Source organism: Haliaeetus albicilla, chromosome 27 (genome assembly GCF_947461875.1).
Source record: "Haliaeetus albicilla chromosome 27, bHalAlb1.1, whole genome shotgun sequence".
NCBI classification, from domain to species: Eukaryota; Metazoa; Chordata; class Aves; order Accipitriformes; family Accipitridae; genus Haliaeetus; species Haliaeetus albicilla.
In genome coordinates, this window is record NC_091509.1 from 983,051 (window position 1) to 1,001,088 (window position 18,038).

The 18,038-nt window shown below is 55.4% G+C and overlaps 1 protein-coding gene across 6 annotated transcripts in view; it reads left to right on the forward strand.

Moving 5' to 3' along the window:
- The first annotated feature begins 1,989 nt into the window (after nucleotides 1-1,989).
- Nucleotides 1,990-18,038, forward strand: part of NRG2 (neuregulin 2) — a 173,504-nt gene continuing 157,455 nt past the window's right edge. For 3 of the 6 annotated variants that reach the window (XM_069772997.1, XM_069772996.1, XM_069772998.1), the window contains exon 1: nucleotides 1,996-3,770. In XM_069772997.1, coding sequence (XP_069629098.1) covers nucleotides 2,963-3,770 — 808 coding nt within the window. In that variant the 5' untranslated portion in view covers nucleotides 1,996-2,962. Of the gene's footprint in view, nucleotides 3,771-18,038 lie in introns of all 6 variants that reach the window. The other 3 variants (XM_069773000.1, XM_069773001.1, XM_069772999.1) reach the window with 3 other exon arrangements.

Genomic DNA, 18,038 nt, shown 5'->3' on the forward strand with positions numbered 1-18,038 from the left:
GCTTGGGGGGGAGATGTTAGAAAAAGATGCGACTCAGTGTCACCAGTCCATGGGCATGCTAGAAGTAAGCCATCACTCTAACTGTGCACTTTCCTGTCAGTGAAACCACACCACCTCCTGCCTGGCTTTGCTGCCCTCAGTGGGTAATGAATGGTCAGCCTTGTCCCTGCACACTTTGGGCCATCTCCCTATGCATCCCCAGCATCCCCCTGGGAGAAATGCCCTCCAGCCCTGGGGGATGAATTAGGACCTACTCCCTCCAGCTGTTCTTTTGGGACCTGTAGGGAACTCAAGCCTGACTTGCGGATGAGGATCAGCCATCTGACACCAGCACACTGAAGGAGTCCTTTGGGCCCTTGCTGGTCTTCACCCTAACAAACAGAACCTCTCCTAGAGCCCACAAAGCCCGCTGTACGGCCAGGGTGCAACGAGCAGGGTGAGGGAAGGGATCCCTCCCCTCTGTGTGGCATTTGGAAATCCCAGCTGGAGGCTGGGTTGAGATTGGGACTTTCCAGCACTAGAAAGACATTGACAGGCTGGAATGAGAGCAGCAGAGGTCAGGGGCTGGAGATCAGGAGGTATGAGGAAAGTCTCAGTGAGCTGGCTTTGTTCAGCCTGGAGAAGAGGAGATCTCAGTGCTGCCAGCAGCCACCTGGGAGAGGGGCTAAAGCGGTAGAGCCCCTCAGATGGAGGGGGGGTGAGAGGCAACAGGCACAAGCTGGAACGCAGGGCACTTCCATTAGAGATAAGGAAAAGCTTTTTTCACCATGAAGGTGGTCAGAACTGGAACAGGTTCACCAGGGAGGTTCAAGCTTGAGGTAGGCATGACCCGGAGTGACCTACCCCAACTGGCCCTGCTGTGAGCGGGGGCTTGGACCATAGACCTCCTGAGGTCCCTGCCAGCCTCAGTTACCCTGTTACTCTGTGAACAAAGGTCAAGTCTTTGTGAGGCAATTGAAGGGACGTATTTTTAAAAGTACGTTATTTAGGCATCATTCTCTCAAAACCGGTGCTCAGATTGGGCTGGTGACTGTACCCAGGGCCTTGCCTTATTAATTTCATATGTCAAAATGCCCAAGCACCTACAGCAAAGAGTGATTTTCCATTTATGCGGGAGAAGCAGCAGGGAAGGGGGGAAGGGATTTAGTCCTAAAGCATTTCCCAAATGATAACAGAAATGCAAGCATCTCTGACAATGAAGACTAGTTGTCTTCACAGGAACTAGGCTGAACAGCCAGAGAAATACTGCTAAAAGGAGATGTGGGCAGTGCCCTTTTAGGAGGCCAAGTGTCCTGGACTCCAAATACCCCAGAGACAGAGAAAAACCTCACTTTTCAAAATTGCCCCAGAGGTCTCACAGGTATCTTGTGCTGAATGTCTCTCAGTGGTCAAACCACTGTGGTCCCACTAGGATTTCAACCTGCAAACAGGGGGAAGACAAGGATTGGCAACTCAAATGCTTGGGCGTTAAACCATCTTTTTTGGTGAAGGGCAGAGTAGAGTGGGAGAGCTTCAGATCAAGTTATGCTATCAGCTATCTCCTTCCTTCTCAGGCAGAACCTGTGTTGCTATCTGAGCAAAATGTTAGGGAAAGGGGAATTTCCACAGAGATTTGTGTCAAAAGCAGAGAGAAGTCGGGTGGTTTCCCTACTCCTCCAAGCAGCTTCCTGAATCCAAAATACCATCCTTCCCTCTGCCATGGGAAACACTTCTGGTCCCTTCTGCCTCTGCCTGTGTTCCTCTGCAGTTTTGCACGGTCACCAAACAGGGGAAAAGAGAAAGCTTTCAGGAACATCTGAAAACAGAAAGCCACAGAGAATCACAGTTAGTTAGCAAGAGAAAATGCATGCCAGAAATGCTCCTCGAGCCCTGCTGTTAACACACTGCGCTGCTTCCGATGCATCACGGTCCTGCAATGGCAGAGCTGTTCAGAGAGCTGTTAGCCTCCCCGGAGAGGGGGAAAAGCATGTGTCCTGGCTGGCCGCTCCATGGCTGGAGAGCTCTGTGTGCGTGTGCTGAGGCCGTGCCGTCGTCGTGTGCCAGCGGTGGGACAACGCTGGCTCCCGCCCCGGGCAGCAGAGCCAGGGCAACACGAGGAAAGGCAGCGCTCGGTGCCTGTGCTGGGCACAGCAGCTCTGCTCCCTTCCCATTTTTCCTGATGGTTCTGGCTGCGCTATGTTAAATGGAGAGCAAACCCTGGTCCTGCTATCTGTGCTCCTCTGCTCTCACCAATGTGCTCAAAGACCTGGCTCTTGTCATCTCTTGGGGTGTGCTGAGGGATTGCCTAGAGGCTGTAAGGCCACTGGGGTGGGGGCTGTGTCTCCATCACAGCGCAGGCAGGGCTCTGCATCCCTACTACAGGATGTGCCCCTGCCCATTGCCTCAGAGAAGGCTGAGCCCAGCCTTCCTGCCTCCGGGTCACCTCCGTCACGATGGGACTATGGCCGCTCTCCTTCAACGCAGAATCTAGAGCAACAACAAATATGAAATCCTCTGCTGCTAATTTAGCATCTCAGATCCCTGCCACACTGTAGCAGCTGGGCAGCGAGGCTTTGTGAGTACAGATGCTTCAGGCTCAGCTTTGAAAATAAACCCAAATAAGCCACTTTTTGGAGATTAAACTGACTTCTCCTGGAAACCACTGCAGGGGAAGAGCACTTGTTTATTAAAAAGAGACAGCAGGGATCAGGGCATGAAAGGAGGCTTTGTCTCCTCGGCTATTACCTTACTCCATTTGTCTCTATCTTAATGCCTTTTCTTCAGGTGTGCAGGGAATCTCAGGCACAAATCTCCCAGCCCCATGAAAATATTGGGCAAAGAGCTCCTAACATTGGGCCCTGCACCTCACGGAGGCCCTGTGCCACCTGCAGCCACCCCCAAATGAGTGCATCTTTGGTGGCATCTTGGGGGGGGGAGTGGGTCTGTGAACGCTTGGGGGCTTGGTGAGGGGGCTGAGATCTCCATGGCTGAGCTGGAGGCAACACCATCTGTCTCCCATCTCCGGGGACCCCCAGGCCCTGCAGGAGCGGGAGACAGGGATGCAGGGATCCCCTCTGCTGCAGCGGGCATCCCCCGTGGGGGGGGGGGGGAGGGAGTCCCCGGGCAGGGAATCACCTTTTTTTTTTTTTTTTTTTTTTTTTCCGGGGGGGTGGTGGGTGTCAGCATCCCGGGGGAAGGGGCGGCTGTGCGAGCATCCCACCTCCCTCGCTCGGAGGAGGATCCGCGCCGCTCCGCGTCGCGCCGCGCCCGCCGCTCCGCTCCGCCCCGCCGCGCCCGCCGCGCCGCAGCCCCGCAGCCCGGCCGCCGCAGGGCCGGCGGGGAGCGAGCGGTAGCCGGCGGCATGAGGCGCGACCCGGCGCCCGGCTTCTCCATGCTGCTCTTCGGCGTTTCCCTCGCCTGCTACTCGCCCAGCCTTAAGTCGGTGCAGGACCAGGCGTACACGGCGGCGGTGGTGCTGGAGGGGAAGGTGCAGTCCGTGGGCCCCCCCGCCGGCGGCGGCAATGACAGCCGAGGAGCCGCCGGTCCCGCCGGGGGGGTCTTGGTCAAGGTGCTCGACCTGTGGCCCCTCAACAGCGGCGGGCTGCAGCGGGAGCAGCTCATCAGCGTGGGCTCCAAGGCGCCCTGCTTTAAAGTGAAGCGCAACCACCGCTACATCTTCTTCCTGGAGCCCACCGAGGAGCCGCTCGTCTTCCGCACCGCCTTCGCCCCGCTCGATACCAGCGGCAAGAACCTCAAGCGGGACGTGGCGCGGATCCTCTGCGCCGACTGCGGTACGGGCCGCGCCGCGGAGGCGGGGGGCGGCGGCCGGGGGGGGGGCGGCGGGACCAGCGGCGGGGGGCGGTGATGGAGCGGCGGCGGGGAGCGCCGGCCGGCGGCCCGGGCGGCCGCGGGGCGACAGGTCCGTACCCCCGGGGGGGGGGGGGGGGGGGAAGCGCCTGGCGATGCCCCCCCCCCCCGCCTCAGCCCGGGCCGGCACCGGCAGCCGCGCCTGCACCGGGGGCGATGCGCTCCGCCGGGCCCGGCCGCCGCAGCCGCGCTGCCCCCCCCGCCCCGCCCCGGCCCCGCCGGCCCCGCCGGCACGGCTCAAGGTCCCGGCCCCCCCCCCGGCGCCGTGCCGGCAGCGCAGCCCCGAGCCCCGGTGCGGGGCGGGCGGGGAAGGGCCCGCAGCCCGGCTGCCGCTGCGCCCGGGGCCGCCGGCTTTCCGGCGGCAGCGCGCTGGAGCCCTCGGTCTCGGCGCTTTTCCAGAGCCCCCCCCCCCCCCGCCTCCGCCTCGGGTACCGTTTCCCTCGGTTCGCCTCGGTGGTGGCAGGCAGCCCCCGGCTGGGAGAGCCGCTACCGGCATGCGGCGGCGGCTCCGTTAACTCTGTGCGCGCTGGCACTGCCCGATGCGTTCCCTTCCCCGGGCGTGTTTACTGATGGGGAGAGGGGCTCCTTCCCGGGGGCTGCGGGGCCTGGGGCAGATGGTGGCTCTCCAGGTGTGCCCTAAGTGCGGGGAAGTTTCGCCTCCCTCAAAATACCGGCCTCACGTTGTGAAGTTGGCGTTCTTTTGTTCGTTCAGCGCATCTAGATGTCTCCCGTCAACGCACTCGCGCTGTTCTCCGTGCGTGCTGTGTGCTGATCCTCCACCACCTTTGTAAACGCGGTTATGAAATGACTTGAACGGGGAAGCGCCTGCCGGAGCGTTACTCCTTTTGTGCCTGGATTTTCCTTGCTGTCCTCCGGCAGGGCGAATGCCTGCGGTGGGCTGGGCAGCGGGGGACGGGGCGAAGACAATGACTGCATTTTCCCCGGGTTAGGATCCGAGCTTACAAAAATGCGAGGCTGGCCCTTCATCCAGCTCGAATGTTCAGATACCGTGTCACAAAATCCGGAGAAGGCCGGTGTTAACACGGAGAGCTCTGAGCGCTGCGCCGTGCCATCAGGAATGGATTTGAAGCTCTCATGTTTGGTGGGTTCCAAGGATGTACAGGGCCTATCTCCAGGGAATCCAGGTCCCCCACTCAATGACAGCATGCTGTACTTCCTCATCAGGTTAATTGGCCTTTTGCCTCATTAAAAGCAAGGTGCCGTGTCAAGTTAAACTTAGCTCTGTAATGAACATACGTGTGCTGCTTTGTTGTTGTTGTTGTTGTTGCATTATTAACTAGGTGTTTCTGGGGCAAACACTTTGCTATTTGGGATTGCTGACCCCAGATTTTGAAAGCCAGACCTGTCTCTTTTTTTAGTTATCCAAAAGATATATTTAGAAGATTGCGTTTCCTGGGAGAAAGGTGGAACCTTGCGGATCGTAATATGTTGTTGAGGAAAATGGGCTAGGGCTGCATACGAGAAAACTAATTTGGGAGACACTAATTTCCTGTGCATCTGTATGTGGGCCATCGTGGACATAGAGGTTTTAGTGAAATAGCTGTTGCAGAGTTAAAAGGAAGGTAAATGGCGGAATTTCTCGGGACTGTGGTCTCATCATCAGGTGAAAGCACAGCAAAAGGTACGTAGCTTTTATTTTTTTTTAAAGCAAGAAGGATTCTTCCAAACTTGCGCATCTCTGAGCAGCAGGGTATGACTTTAAGAGGAACGGAGGCTGCTCCATTGCTTCCTGGATCAGGCCCAAAGTGTTAACGCGTAGGCTGATGTAACAATAAGTTAAGGGATGTCATTTTGCCCGTGACACCTTCTTGGAGCTGATGCTTTTGTTTCTGTATTTTTGATGGTCTGAACAGGATCCCTGGCTAAGGGACTCTGCAGGTTGTCGGGAGCGTTGTCTCAGCAGAGCTTTACGGCAGATTACAAAAGAAAAATAAAAGCTGGTGCTTGGGAACTGTCACAACTGTGGTTTGGTTCAGTGATGAAGATTAAACAGGAGCCTCAGCCTTCTGAACTTGTGGTTCCCCAAGCACTTCATGTTCTCGGTTCGGCTAGGAGGTTATTTCTGAAGGTGACATTCCTGGCAGCATCTTCCGATTCGTAGCACCCTAGCTGCAGGAAAGGTGCGTGGACTGGGAAACCAGGCCACGGTCTGCCTTCTTGCGCCTTGGTTTCTGCTGGGAGGGGAGAACCAGAGGGGTGCGGGGCTATTTCCTGTTCTTGCTGCAGGCGGGGGCTGTGGACGACGCCAGAGTTGGCAGGGGGTGAAGTGTCCAGGCACAACGTGCACGCTGAGGGACAGCCGGGCTGCAGCCTCGTGAGGGGTATTATGGAGCCAGGGGGACAGGCAGTGGGGCCACTTCGGAGTGGGTGGAGGGGGACCTCATGGCTCTGATCACTCCAATCCCCCCCCTCTCAAAGATGGAGGCCTCGCAGGACCATCTTCTCCCTGCTCTGGCTCCATGCCTGGGTCTGTTTTCTAGTGAATCATCCCCTTCTCACAGGCTAAGGTGCTGTGTGTCCTCTGCTGTCGCTGGTCACCGAGGTCCAGGATACGTTGCAGGATTAGGCCTGCGGTTGGAGCATCTGTGTCTCTCTCCAAGGAACAGTCTCTGCTGTTTGCAGAGCTCACTGGGAGGGGAGAAAGTGGGTGGTGAGGCTCTGCACAGGACCCAGACCCTCGCCAGGCAGAGCCAGGAAGGCTGGAGGAGAGGGAAGGGTAGATGGGGTGCGGGAGGCAGAACAGGAAAACCAGTCTGTGCAGTTGGCATGTGCGGGGGCTCGCCTGGACTGTTTCACATCTGTCCCCACCATGCTGAGGTCCAGGGAGAGGGATTCTCACTTTGGCCATCCCACTGCTGGGCAGGCTCTGGAGGCTGGAACTTCCCTACCTGCAAACCCCAGAGGTTTGCAGCTTCTGCATCTCCTCCCAGCCATGGATTTGCATCCCCTGGCACACAGGGAGCAGCTGGTCCCTGGGCCCAGGATCCTGCGGGTCTCACCACCCACTTGCCCATCTTAAAACCTCTTCTGCACTAGGAGTATTACTGTTTTCTTCATACTGTTATATAATGATTCCTGTTATTGCTTGTCCTCCTGTCTCTTTTCTTTACATCTTTTAGCTCCTTAATTTTGGGTGGTCTCTTATCTCCTTTGTGCCTACATGCACAGATGAAGGAGGAAGAAGTAGGTGCAAGATGCGGCGCTGGCTCTCACTGGTGGGGTGGCTGTGTGGCATGGTATCCCTGCTGAAACCACTCCTGATCTGAGTCCAGAAAGGGGTTGTGATCCTGACCCTCCTGGTCTTTAAGGGTCACTCCTGTCATCATCTGCTTTCCACTCTATATGAGTCCATGCTTCCTGTGAGAAAGATATATTTGCAGGTATTTTGCATACAGGAGAGGCTCTTGCTGGTGGGGATTTAACCTGTCTGGGCTCTGATTTCTGCTTTCACAGAGGAACAAATATCTTCCTGCCTCCATATGCAGGGAGTTGCAAAGTAGCTTTAATTAGAGCTTGTACATCTCCTGGAGCACCCCACCGAAAATGCTGCAGAGTTCCAGGACGAAGTATGCGACTTGCCTGTAGGATTAGCTAGCTTAGTCTGGGCAATAAGTAATCTGGTGATGGCAGATCCCCAGGAGGATTTGCAGGCAGAGGACCTGTTGTTGCAGCAGGTACTTCTTGTGAGATGAGGTGTTTTTCTTTTTTGCCAGTCAGAAGGCACCTTGATCTTGATGGGAATCAGGAACATTGGACTCGGTGGCCACACGATGCTGGGAGCTGTTTATCTGTTGATTCTGGGAGCCAGGTTGGTTACAGCTGGCCTGCGAGGAGAGGAGGGAGGCCTGATTTTGAAGTGCCCGCGGGAAAATACAGCCCTCTGGATTACAGTGTAGGTGTTGCTGCCTGAAATAGCGCTGGCAACTTTGGACCAGCAGCTCATGCAAAAATAGCCCTCTCTGTTATCCTGCAAATCTTTGGGCTAGCTCCAAGCCAGGCAGGCACAGGGGGAGGGTGCAGGTGGGCTCCAGCCACCGATGCCGATGCTCTCCCTTCATCCCAGGACAGCTGTGGAGCAGGGAGCAGCAAAGCTGGATTTTCTCACGCGCCACCCTGCTTATTAGAGCTGTCTGAAACTATTTCTCACCACCTTCAGAAAATCACACTTCCTTAGGTTCGCAGAAGAGTGAAAACTTGCTTCCTTCTTGCCTTGAGTTTCTGCAGATGGGGAACGGTCACTTTGCTGTAGAAAGCTTTTACCCCTTGCAAGGGCGGCACATTTCTGGGTGTTCTCTGCTCCTGGTTAGCTGGCACGCAGGATTTGACCTGGGAGTGGAGCTGGGGTAGCTGGGTCCCCACGGCCAGGTCAGCTCCTCGTCTCCCAGCTGAGCCAGCCGTGACGGGGAACTGGCAGCTGCAACTTTTCTCGGCCGGTGCTGCAGGTCCAAGTGACTTTAGCTGTACCTGGAACAACGGAGGTTGTCCACTCCCAGGCACGTGCCATGCGTGGAGCAAAGCCTGGCTAATTTCTCAGTGTCCCTTTCAGAAATGCTTGACTAAATAAAGCATCTGCCCAAGGATCTCTATGAGTAAGAGGAGACTAAAAAGGCTCCTGCGTGATCCCAGCAGTGCTGGTTTCTATATCTAGGGCCTCTCCATGCACAGCCCTGGGACACCAGCTGCTGCTCGGTGGCTGTCTTTGTGCTCTGCTAACTAATAACCCTTAGATATGGGCCCTGAAGCATAACGCCCTTTCTAAATCACAGGCAACACCTTGACTTGGGTTTGGACCTGGATCAGAAACTGGTGCATGCTTGGGAGCACAGAGGCAATAAAGTCCATCATCAAGCAAAAAGGGAGCCATGTTCTGCTGCAGCTGAGCTCCCCTCTTGATTTGGGCAGCGTAAGGCAAAATGTGCCATGGTCACCAGGGCCTTGAGCCTTAAAGCGTTTGGCACACCCCAAAATCTACTGTGAAGACCTCCAAGGGATCAGTTTTGGTACTGTACTGCTGGGGTGAGGGTGCCTCTCCCCAGGATCAGAAGGGGTTCCCAGTTCCTGTGAGCAGCATGGCATGGCTCCTGCGAGGAGTGGCTGCTGCTTTGCCAGGTTTAGGGCTTTGGATGCTGGTGCTGGAGTGTGCCTTGTCTCCGTTTCCCCTCCTGAGTCACTAAGTGACACCACTGAGCGTAGAGGAGAACTGTGCTGCCCTGGAACAGCGCGTAGGCTTCCCTCAGCGAGCTGTGCTGGCCTTTGGCAGGCAAGGGTGCGGACGCAGTGAGAAGGGCAGAGGTGAGTGTCATGCTTGGCCAGGAGGAGCTACAGGAGATCGATCCATGGTGGGCAGCAGGTCTGCGAGGCTGAGAGCACTGTGGGCGACTCTGGCCGGCTCAGAAATTCTCACTGCAGAGGAGCCTGAGCGATCAAGTGCTGGGAAGCGATAAAGTGCTTCCACTGAGCTGGGAGGCGCTGGGGCTGTCCGGCAGCTTCTGTCGGACCTCTTGTGCCTGCGCGGTGCTGGGTGCAGCAGCGTGGTCAGTGCTGGTCGCGCTGGCAGGGAGCTGGCCTGGGTGTAGCAAAGATGTCAGTAAATCCTGCCTCTCTCTCTGCTCTTACTGCTGATCAGAGGAGGCTGCCAGGATGCGAGCACGCACCCTCCCAAAGGGCTGGACCACTCTTTTGTGTCCAAAGGGTGCCGTTTGAATGAGAAGGCTCTGCCCCGCTCCTTGGTGAGGTGTTCTCTGCGCTACTCCTCCGTGAGGTGTTCTCTGCGCTGTGTGATGCTCTGTCCGGTGCAGATGGTGGAGGATGCCGGTCCTCGGCAGGAGCTCGGGCGGACGTTTGCGGCGAGGGGAGGCTCCGGAGGAAGCTCATCTCCCTGGCAACTTTGGCAGCCAGGCATCTGCTCGCCTACTGAATTGGGTGTGCAGCAGTTGAACCCCTAAGGGGTGCCAGCACCTCTCAGCACTTGCTTTCTCAGGTCTGGGGGGAGGTGGAGAGGTCTGCTAACTGCCAGAAATTTTGGGGACAGAGTATTGAGCCTGCAAGGGTAGGCTAAAGATCAAAAGGAAGATGAATCACTGTGCTGCTCTTTCTCTGCTGAATGACCATGCTCCCAGTGCTTGCCTGCTGCAGCTTGGTGCTGGGCTGTGTACTGCAAAGCTTGGCCAGAAGGGTCAGTGAAAACTGCTTTCATTTAATTCCCATGGTCCAGCTCTGTCGTGGATAAGAGGGTGACCGGTCTGGAGGAGGAAAACATGAGGTTCCCCAGAACATGGGGTACTAGAGGGGAGCAGGTGATTTGCAGCTTGAATGAAAACAATTTGTATAACTCCAGGCAGGGAAACCTAGGATGTGGTCGGGTGGGGGAGGATCACCTCTGTGCTTGGAGGATTTGGGGAGAAGTTTTGTATGGAAGTCGCAGCAGACGGCACTGAAGCTGTTCAGGGAAGGGGGAGAGTTCATATTAGGGAAGAAAAAGGAAATGAGAAAATAAGAGATTCAGTGGGTTGGAGAGGGACAGGAGATGCTGCCTTGGGGACCCAGGGCACTGGTGTTCAGCTGAGTGGGGATTTCTTGTCTCTGCATGTTAGGGTCAGCCAACTCTTGCTGAGCTTGTAGTCATGTCTTGGCATTGCTGGCTGATTACCTGTGTCAGGGAATCCTCTCTGGTCTTCTTGTCTTTCCTGTCTCGGGGTCTTACCCCAAGCAATCGCTCTCTTAAGGTATCTCTGCAGTCCAAACTATGACCACGGTGACCTCCTAGAAGTGCTCCCCAGTATGAATCAAGGGTTGGAACTGGGTTGGGCCTCATGGTGGTAGCATGGGCTGAGCATGGCCTCAGCTGATGTGGCACCTTGAGGATAGAGCTGGGTGGGCTGATGGGAAGAAGTCGTGCGCAGAAAAGAGGCCAGAAGATGGCAACAGTCCTGATGAGGCTGTGGGAACAGCAAACCAGAGGTATGTGCCCCTCTGAAAGGAGTTATCCCCTTGTCCCTGGTAGCCTGATCTGGAGCTGGGTGAGAGCTATCAGCAGAGCAGGTTGGGCAGACACCCATCGGGAATGACCCTGGTACGGCTGACCTCCTTGCAGGCAGGCAAGGCACCAGATAGGTGCTTGGGTCCGTTCCCACTCTGTTGTCTGATGTATCCAGGGACAAGGTGCTGCTTCTCACAGCATCTCTCTCTGGCCAGGGCAGTCCTTTAAGGTCTCTTGGCTGGGGTTTGTGGCTGCAGTGGTTCTCACTGGTTGCCCCATCTGCCTCATGCCCCATTGTCTGCAGCAGGATAGTGCCATCCTTTCCTGTATTCCTGTCACTGTTTGCTGGCCTATGGAGGGCAACTGAGTTCATCCTTCCAGGGTGGAGTGCATGTCCTAAGTTTGCAGGAATGCCTCATAGTTGATGGCCTCCTGGAGGAGAGCTGGCTGCTGTCGTCTCTGGGCACAGCATCTCTCTGGGATGGGACACATGCACTTGATGAGTGGGGACGTGTCATACTTGTGACAGAGCACCCAGCTCCCACCCTGCTGACCCCCACTCTCAGCCTGTCATGGTGTGAGGGGGACTGTCCTTTGCCCTCTTGATGAAGGTGAGGATTCTGGGAAAGCCTTCCCAATGGGTTCGGGTGCTGGAAATGAGCCTGTGGCATCTGCGGGTGGGAGCAGGGCCCCAGGGCTGATGCAGAGCAGATCTTGGACGTGATGGTTTTCTAGGGCAGTTCTGGATGGGCAGTCCTGTGCCTGATGGCTTGTGGAAATGCTGAGGAGGATGGGAGGGCTTTGCAGAGCCTGTGGAAGGACATGCTGTACTACTTAGTGGGACAGCTAGTCAGGTCCTGCCAATTTGGGGTCGGGAGGCAGGTATTTGCATTCATTATAATCAATCACTGCTCATCCACTTTTCGTAATGGCTCAGTAATGAAATGCTGTTCAGGATCCTCTTGGTGGTCTCGGGGCAGGCAGATGGCTTGGCAGGAGGGTGGGGACTGGAATTAGCTCTGCTTTCTGGGCTGTCTCAAAGTTGGCAGCAATGCACCAGCCCTGGTTGCTGCACTCACCAGAGCCTGTCCCCATCGGACCCTGGCTCCCTGCTGGTGCACTGTCAGCTTTAGCTCTTCAAGGTGGGCTGCACTTGGGTCAAGCCAAGGTGAGGTCGGGATCAGGCATGGCCTCTAACTGTCAGCCTCTACCAATGTAATGTGACCTTTCCCAGCTTGCAAGGGTGTGTGGGTGTGTGTAGGACAATTAGCAATACATTCATTAGTCCTGCAAGTATGACAAGGAGTATGAGTGGGCTGTCAGGATGCCTCGCTTGGTGGTTGGATCATCCCCATGGGTCCACGGGATGGTAGTAACAGCAATGATGGGAACAGGTGCCTCTGGCTCTTGTCTGGACCTGCTGCTCTGGGTGTTCCCTCCTTCCCACCTCCACCCCTCTGGTCTTCCTCAGCTGCCCTTCTGTGTGGCTTGGTGCAGAGGAGAGGAGGAGTGGGGACCTGAGTGGGTGAGTCTCCCCTAGGCTGCTTTCAGCCTCAAGCCAGGCTGACAGTTGCTACTGGGAGTCCAGCTGAAGTCACCAGCGTCCCTGGGACAATCCACTGCCATGCAGGGTCTCAGCTGCCTTCTCCCTGTGTCCCTGGTAGGAGAAGGAGCTGTCTTCCCATCCTGGCTGCCAGGTTGTCTCTTGTGCTGCTGGCCCTGAGCTCCGTCGGGAGCTGCCTGGTGATGCTGGTGTAACCTAGGGAACATCAGGGCCACTTCTCATAGGGCCGTGGGACACATGCTGCCTGCTCGGGCAGCTGCACATTTATGTCCTGTGCTGGAACGAAGCGGAGATTCCTGTCCGGGGGGGACCTGGCGTCGCAGGGTGGTGCTACCTGCTGGCTTTGAGGTGACCTGGAGACCCTTTCTTATAGTGCTGGAGAGCCTGAGTCCCACAGACACGTCCCCAGATCTGCAGAGCTGAGGCAGCAAGAAGGAGCTGGAGGAGTTTCCCTGCCAGGTCCCTCCTGCGGCTCCTGGCTTGGCTCGGCACGGTCCATATACATGGCAGGAGGAGGCAGTCCCCATTCCGGCATCCACACACCCAGCCCTGCTTGTCCGGCCTCTGGCAGTGCTGCTGGGCCCCAAGCAGATGGGACAGACATCAAATGAGTGTCCTACCACCCCAATGCTGCCCTGATCTTGAACACTCACAGAAAGATGCCTTGATGTCAGCAAATGGGGATGCAGCTGGGGTGGAGGTCTGTGGTACAGAGAGATCACCCTTCTCTGGCACACTTTCTTCCTAGGTTGGTGATTTTAGCTGGTCTTACTGGCATGGGGGACACAAGAGGCTGGGACTGTAGGATGACTGTTGTTGTTTCTTGGACATTCAGGTACAACAACAACTGCAGGCCATGGCAAATGCTGTAGGAGTCCCAGACCTGACGGTGCCCTAGAGCCCAAATGGGCTTACAGGCAAGGAGGAGAAAACCTAGAGGGTGCAAGGTGTTCTGGTGGGTTTGGGAAGGTCAGATGCAGGTGAGATGCTGGGAAAGGCTGAGGTTTTTGGGCACTGGGTAGGACATAGTGGTAGATGCAGGATGGTGTGGATGGAAATTAGGAATTCTTCTATACCTACAAGCATGAGGGTGATGGGAAGCAGCAGGCATGGGGTCATCCAAAGAAGGTCCTTTTTCACACAGTGCCTCACTGCAGGGTGCTGCTGGGCCACAGGGAAGAAGAATCACACAGGCTTCCAGAGGCCATGCCTGTGTCTACAGCATGGTTGGGGTGCAGCTGCTGATTCTGCATTTTCCCAAATGCCTTGCTGCCAGAAGGGGTGGGCTACAGTGGGGAGAGGCACGGTATGGGGCTGAAGCAGTGTTGTGGTTTTGGTGTGCTCTGCAGGGAGGCAGTGTCATGTTTCTCCATTTATTGATCAGTAATTCCTCCATGGAGCCTGATCTCCATCGCCTGGACCATGCTCCAGAGAAGGACCTTTGTGGAGTATTGAGCCCATTTCTAGTGTACAGACATTCTGTGTGTGGGGTGTAGCACAGAAAGCCAGCTGTATGGGTTCGTCTCAGCTCTGTGTCTGTGCAGTTGTGCTGGGTGCACGCACTGCAGAGAGGTGTGTTTGTGTGGCTTCACGCTCTGGAGGGAACTGATGCAGGCAAGGGGGCTGTGCTTGGAGATTTGGTTCAGTTCCCATCTGTGCCACTGATCATAGGAAAGCTGCTTAGCATCCCCACACCATTATTCCCCGCCTGGCAAGCAGGAAGGATGCTGCTTTGCATGCTCTGCTAGGGAGCAGGCAAAACCTGGTAGTGTGCTGGGCTCATATCAGCCAGTATCAGTGCTGGTAATCAGCAGAAATGGTGATGAAATCCTGTCCCCCCTGCAGTGCCTTTCACTGGTGGACCTCAGAGCAGTCCATCCCCCAGGGTGCAGGGCTGTCTCTGCTGCCAACTTGTCCTTCCTGGAGGTGGCAGACCCTGCCAGAAAGGAGGCAGAGCCTGCAGTGGTACTCTGTGCAGCTGGGAGGATCTGAGTGGGTGTTTGGGGGTGGAGGAGCCCTGGCTTGTTCCTGGAATGGGTCTGCAAGGGACCTGCCTGGTACCAGCCAGCAGCGTGTTGACTCTCCTTGGGTGGCCATCTAGCTCCGAACATTTCCCAGCCAAGCTCAGCTCACAGCAAAGGTGTTAGATCCACAAAGACATAAACTTGAGGTCCCCAAACCTGCCTCTGATCTGCAGCGGCATGCTCTGTCTGTGTGGGGGAGCTGTGACGTGTGAAGAGACAATTTCTGTCAGTCCATTGCGTGGTGACATGCAGGCTTCTGGCATTCAGGCTGTTTTTCTGGTGCTCAGAACTAGCTGGGAGTGCTGGCGGTGAGCATGGATCCCCGAGGGCACTTGATGCTGCATGATGGTGTGGAGAGAGGATTTCCCAAGCTGTTACAAGGCTGAGCAGCTTTGTGGTACACGCTGTGATAGAAGGATGCTCGGGTGAGGCAGGCTGAGTGGCTGGTCTGCTGATGCTTGCAAACTTCTGCAAATCTGTAGCTGCTGCATGGAGCTGAGAGATTAGGGTTGTCTTTTGTGGCTTGAAATGACCCTGAGAGTTGCCATCAGGGCCTATTCCCCAGCCCTCTGGGATGCTATGTGTCAGTAAATGTTACTGGGAGGTGATCCAAACCCAGACAGGCAGGGGTTTGTGTGCTTGTTTACTTCTGCAGACTCTTCCTGGTGAGAGGAAAGACAACTGCACTCTCCGCCTGTGCTGAGACAGCTAATCTGGGAGTCCTCCTGCCTCAGGTTGCAGACAGTTTCAGGCCTCTCCTTCCTTCCCAAGCACTGCAGGCTGAATCGCCTTCTGCTGCATGTCATCAGAGCAGCAGCACAGAGACCAGAGCTGTCACAGCAGGACAGCGCAGGTGCAAGGAAGTGGAGGAAATCCTGCCCACAGTGTTAATACACCTGTAGAAAAAACAGCTGAATTTGCCAAGAAAGTGCATGCCTTTCTGTAATCAGACTGGTAATTGTGAATAAAACTATGGCCATTGCAGGAAGGAGGCTCCGGATGGTTCTTTGAGCAAGGATAGAAAATGCCTTTCCGTGGTGAACTCTGAAACTGGCTGATGAGACCACCAAACCTCATATTTAGGTGTTAAAACATCCAGGAGAGGAGCTGGTAACTCCCAAATCATAAGTACACGGAGAGAGTTCTGGCTTCAGAAGGGCAGATAGGCACACTGGAAGGTGCCATTAGGAAACTGTGACCTTTTGAAACCTTCCTGCTGGAAGAGTGGCTATGGTTTTCCTGCAGCGGCTGGTGCCAAGGCAGCCCTGGGCAGCTGCAGGACCGCAGCTGCCTGTTGCCCATGTTGGGTGTTGGCCGGCTGCACGGGGTGCGAGCATGCTGGTGCTGAGCTCTGGGCCACCTTTGCCAGCGAGAGCTCCTGGGGCTGGAGGTGGCTCCTTGGGTCACAGTGCTGGGCAGCTCTGCAGCTAGTGAGAGGGGTCTTGTTCTGTCCTTTGCCCTTGACACACTGGGAGATGTGTGGCTGTGCGTGCTCTGGTGTAGGTCGGGCTCTGAGAGACGTCGCTTAGTCCCTGCCCCTGCACAGATCCCTGCAGGGCTCGTGTCTGGGATGAGGGATACTGAGGCTTTGTGGATAGGGCTGATCTCCATCTGGGATGTTTCCTTATGTTGCACAAGATTTACTGAAAGCATCATGTGAACCTGCTGAGAAGGGACGAGTTGCAGAGTTTCCTTTCCCATCATCTCTTTTGTAATTCAGTGCCCTTTCCCATCATTCTGCCTTCAGGGAATTTCCCACCCCTTGCACTTGCCCGGTAGTCAGGCTGTGTCCCAGAGCCAGGAGAGCAGCACTAGCCCTTTCCTCCTCTGGGTAGGCAATAAAGTCCTTGGCTCTCCACCTCCTGGGCCCGTGGGGTGCCAGGTTAAATCTGACCTGAAGCACAGCACAGACAAGCTCTGCCAAGCCTCTGATTCTGGCCCAAAGAGGCTGCAGAGTCCAAGTTGTCTCACCTGAGTGTTTCTTAAACAAGCTGGTCTAGGGGCCTTTCCAGAGATCCCAGCAGTGCAGTCAAAGCTGGTAGCAGACCTGTTGTCTCTGTCTCCTTTGGGCTGGGGGTGTGAGGAGGGGGGTCAGCGATGCCCCATCAGGCTGTGGCTCCTGCCAGCTCTGCTGCCTGCTGTTGCCAGAGGTGAAACCTTGTGCCATGGCACAGGTTCTCAGATGCTGCACACCGGCAGCCAGATTTGAGGAGGGAAGAGTGGTCATGGTGATGGGCATTGCCTGTGTGGGAGACCATGCGCTGGGCTCCTCTTATTAAAAACTAAGGTCGGCAACCTGCCACGCAAATGAAATTCCCAGGAGAGTTATCAGATTGGTGGGAAGGAGGTGAGCATGGAGCCTGTGGAAAACACATCCATGTCCCTGGGGCAGAAACATGCCCAGCAGTGGGGCTTGGAGGTTTGGAGATCTTTGCTGTAACAGACACACACCCCTCCCAGCAAGTGAGGCTAATAGAATTTTATGTGGAGCACTTTTATGCTGGGCTAAACTATTCTTTTCTTGGAGGGTGGGGGAATGGCATACATGGGGGTAAGCTCTTGGCTGCAGCATCTGAGGGAGCCCCCCCCCCCTTTGAAGTCTTACTTTCATGGCCGATGTTCTTCAAAATAATGGTTTTTTCTCCTTCTCTGTGTAACGGGTGACATGGGAAACCCTTCTGCAAGGAAATAAATTCTGCTTGTCACAGGGGCTTTCACTTGGCACTGTTGAATTTCCTTCCATGCTGCTGTTGTCTTTCTCTTTTCCCCCTTCTCTGCTCCTCCCTCCCACACATACTCTTCTCTATCGTACATCCTCAGCTTTCAGAGCAATAATTGTGGTTGAGCTAAGAAAACCCTAACATGTTTTTAATGATGGCTTTGGTTCCTTTTTCTGCAGTGTTCTCTGAGGCTGCACCCTGTTTGAAAACTTGAAGGTGTTTCAATGACCTTTTTTTTCCATTTAGACTTATTTTTTGAGGAAATTTCCTGGAAATTCAGTATTTGGATGAGAAGTGGGAATATGAAGTTGTCTGGTGTCACTAAATACGCAGGACACGCAGGTTGGACCTGCCTGCTGGGAAAGACTCTTAGCACCCCTTCTAGGTCTCCCTCATGCAGGAGTTTGCTGGTGAGACACAGGCATTTTTGTAGGAAGTCGTGTGATTTTTGAGGTGAAAAGTCACAAAAGTCTTAGACTGCCTAGAGGAAGACCACTGTGTCCAACCTGATCACCTTCTATAATGCAATGACTGGCTTGGGAGATGAGGGGAGAGCAGTGGACATTGTCTGCCTGGACTTCAGGAAGGCCTTTGACACTGTGTCCCACAAGATACTCATAGACAAGCTGTTGATGTATGGGCTGGGTGAGCAGTCAGTGTGGTGGATTGAAAACTGGCTGAATGGGAGATCAGTGGCACACAGTCTAGTTGGAGGGCGGTACCTAAGGGTGTTCCCCAGGGGTCAATACTGGGGCCAGTCCTGTTTAACAACTTCGTTAATGATCTGGATGATGGGGCAGAGTGTACCCTCAGCAAGTTTGCAGCTGACACCAAACTGGGATTAGTGGTGCATATGCCAGAGGGTCATGCTGCCATCCAGAGAG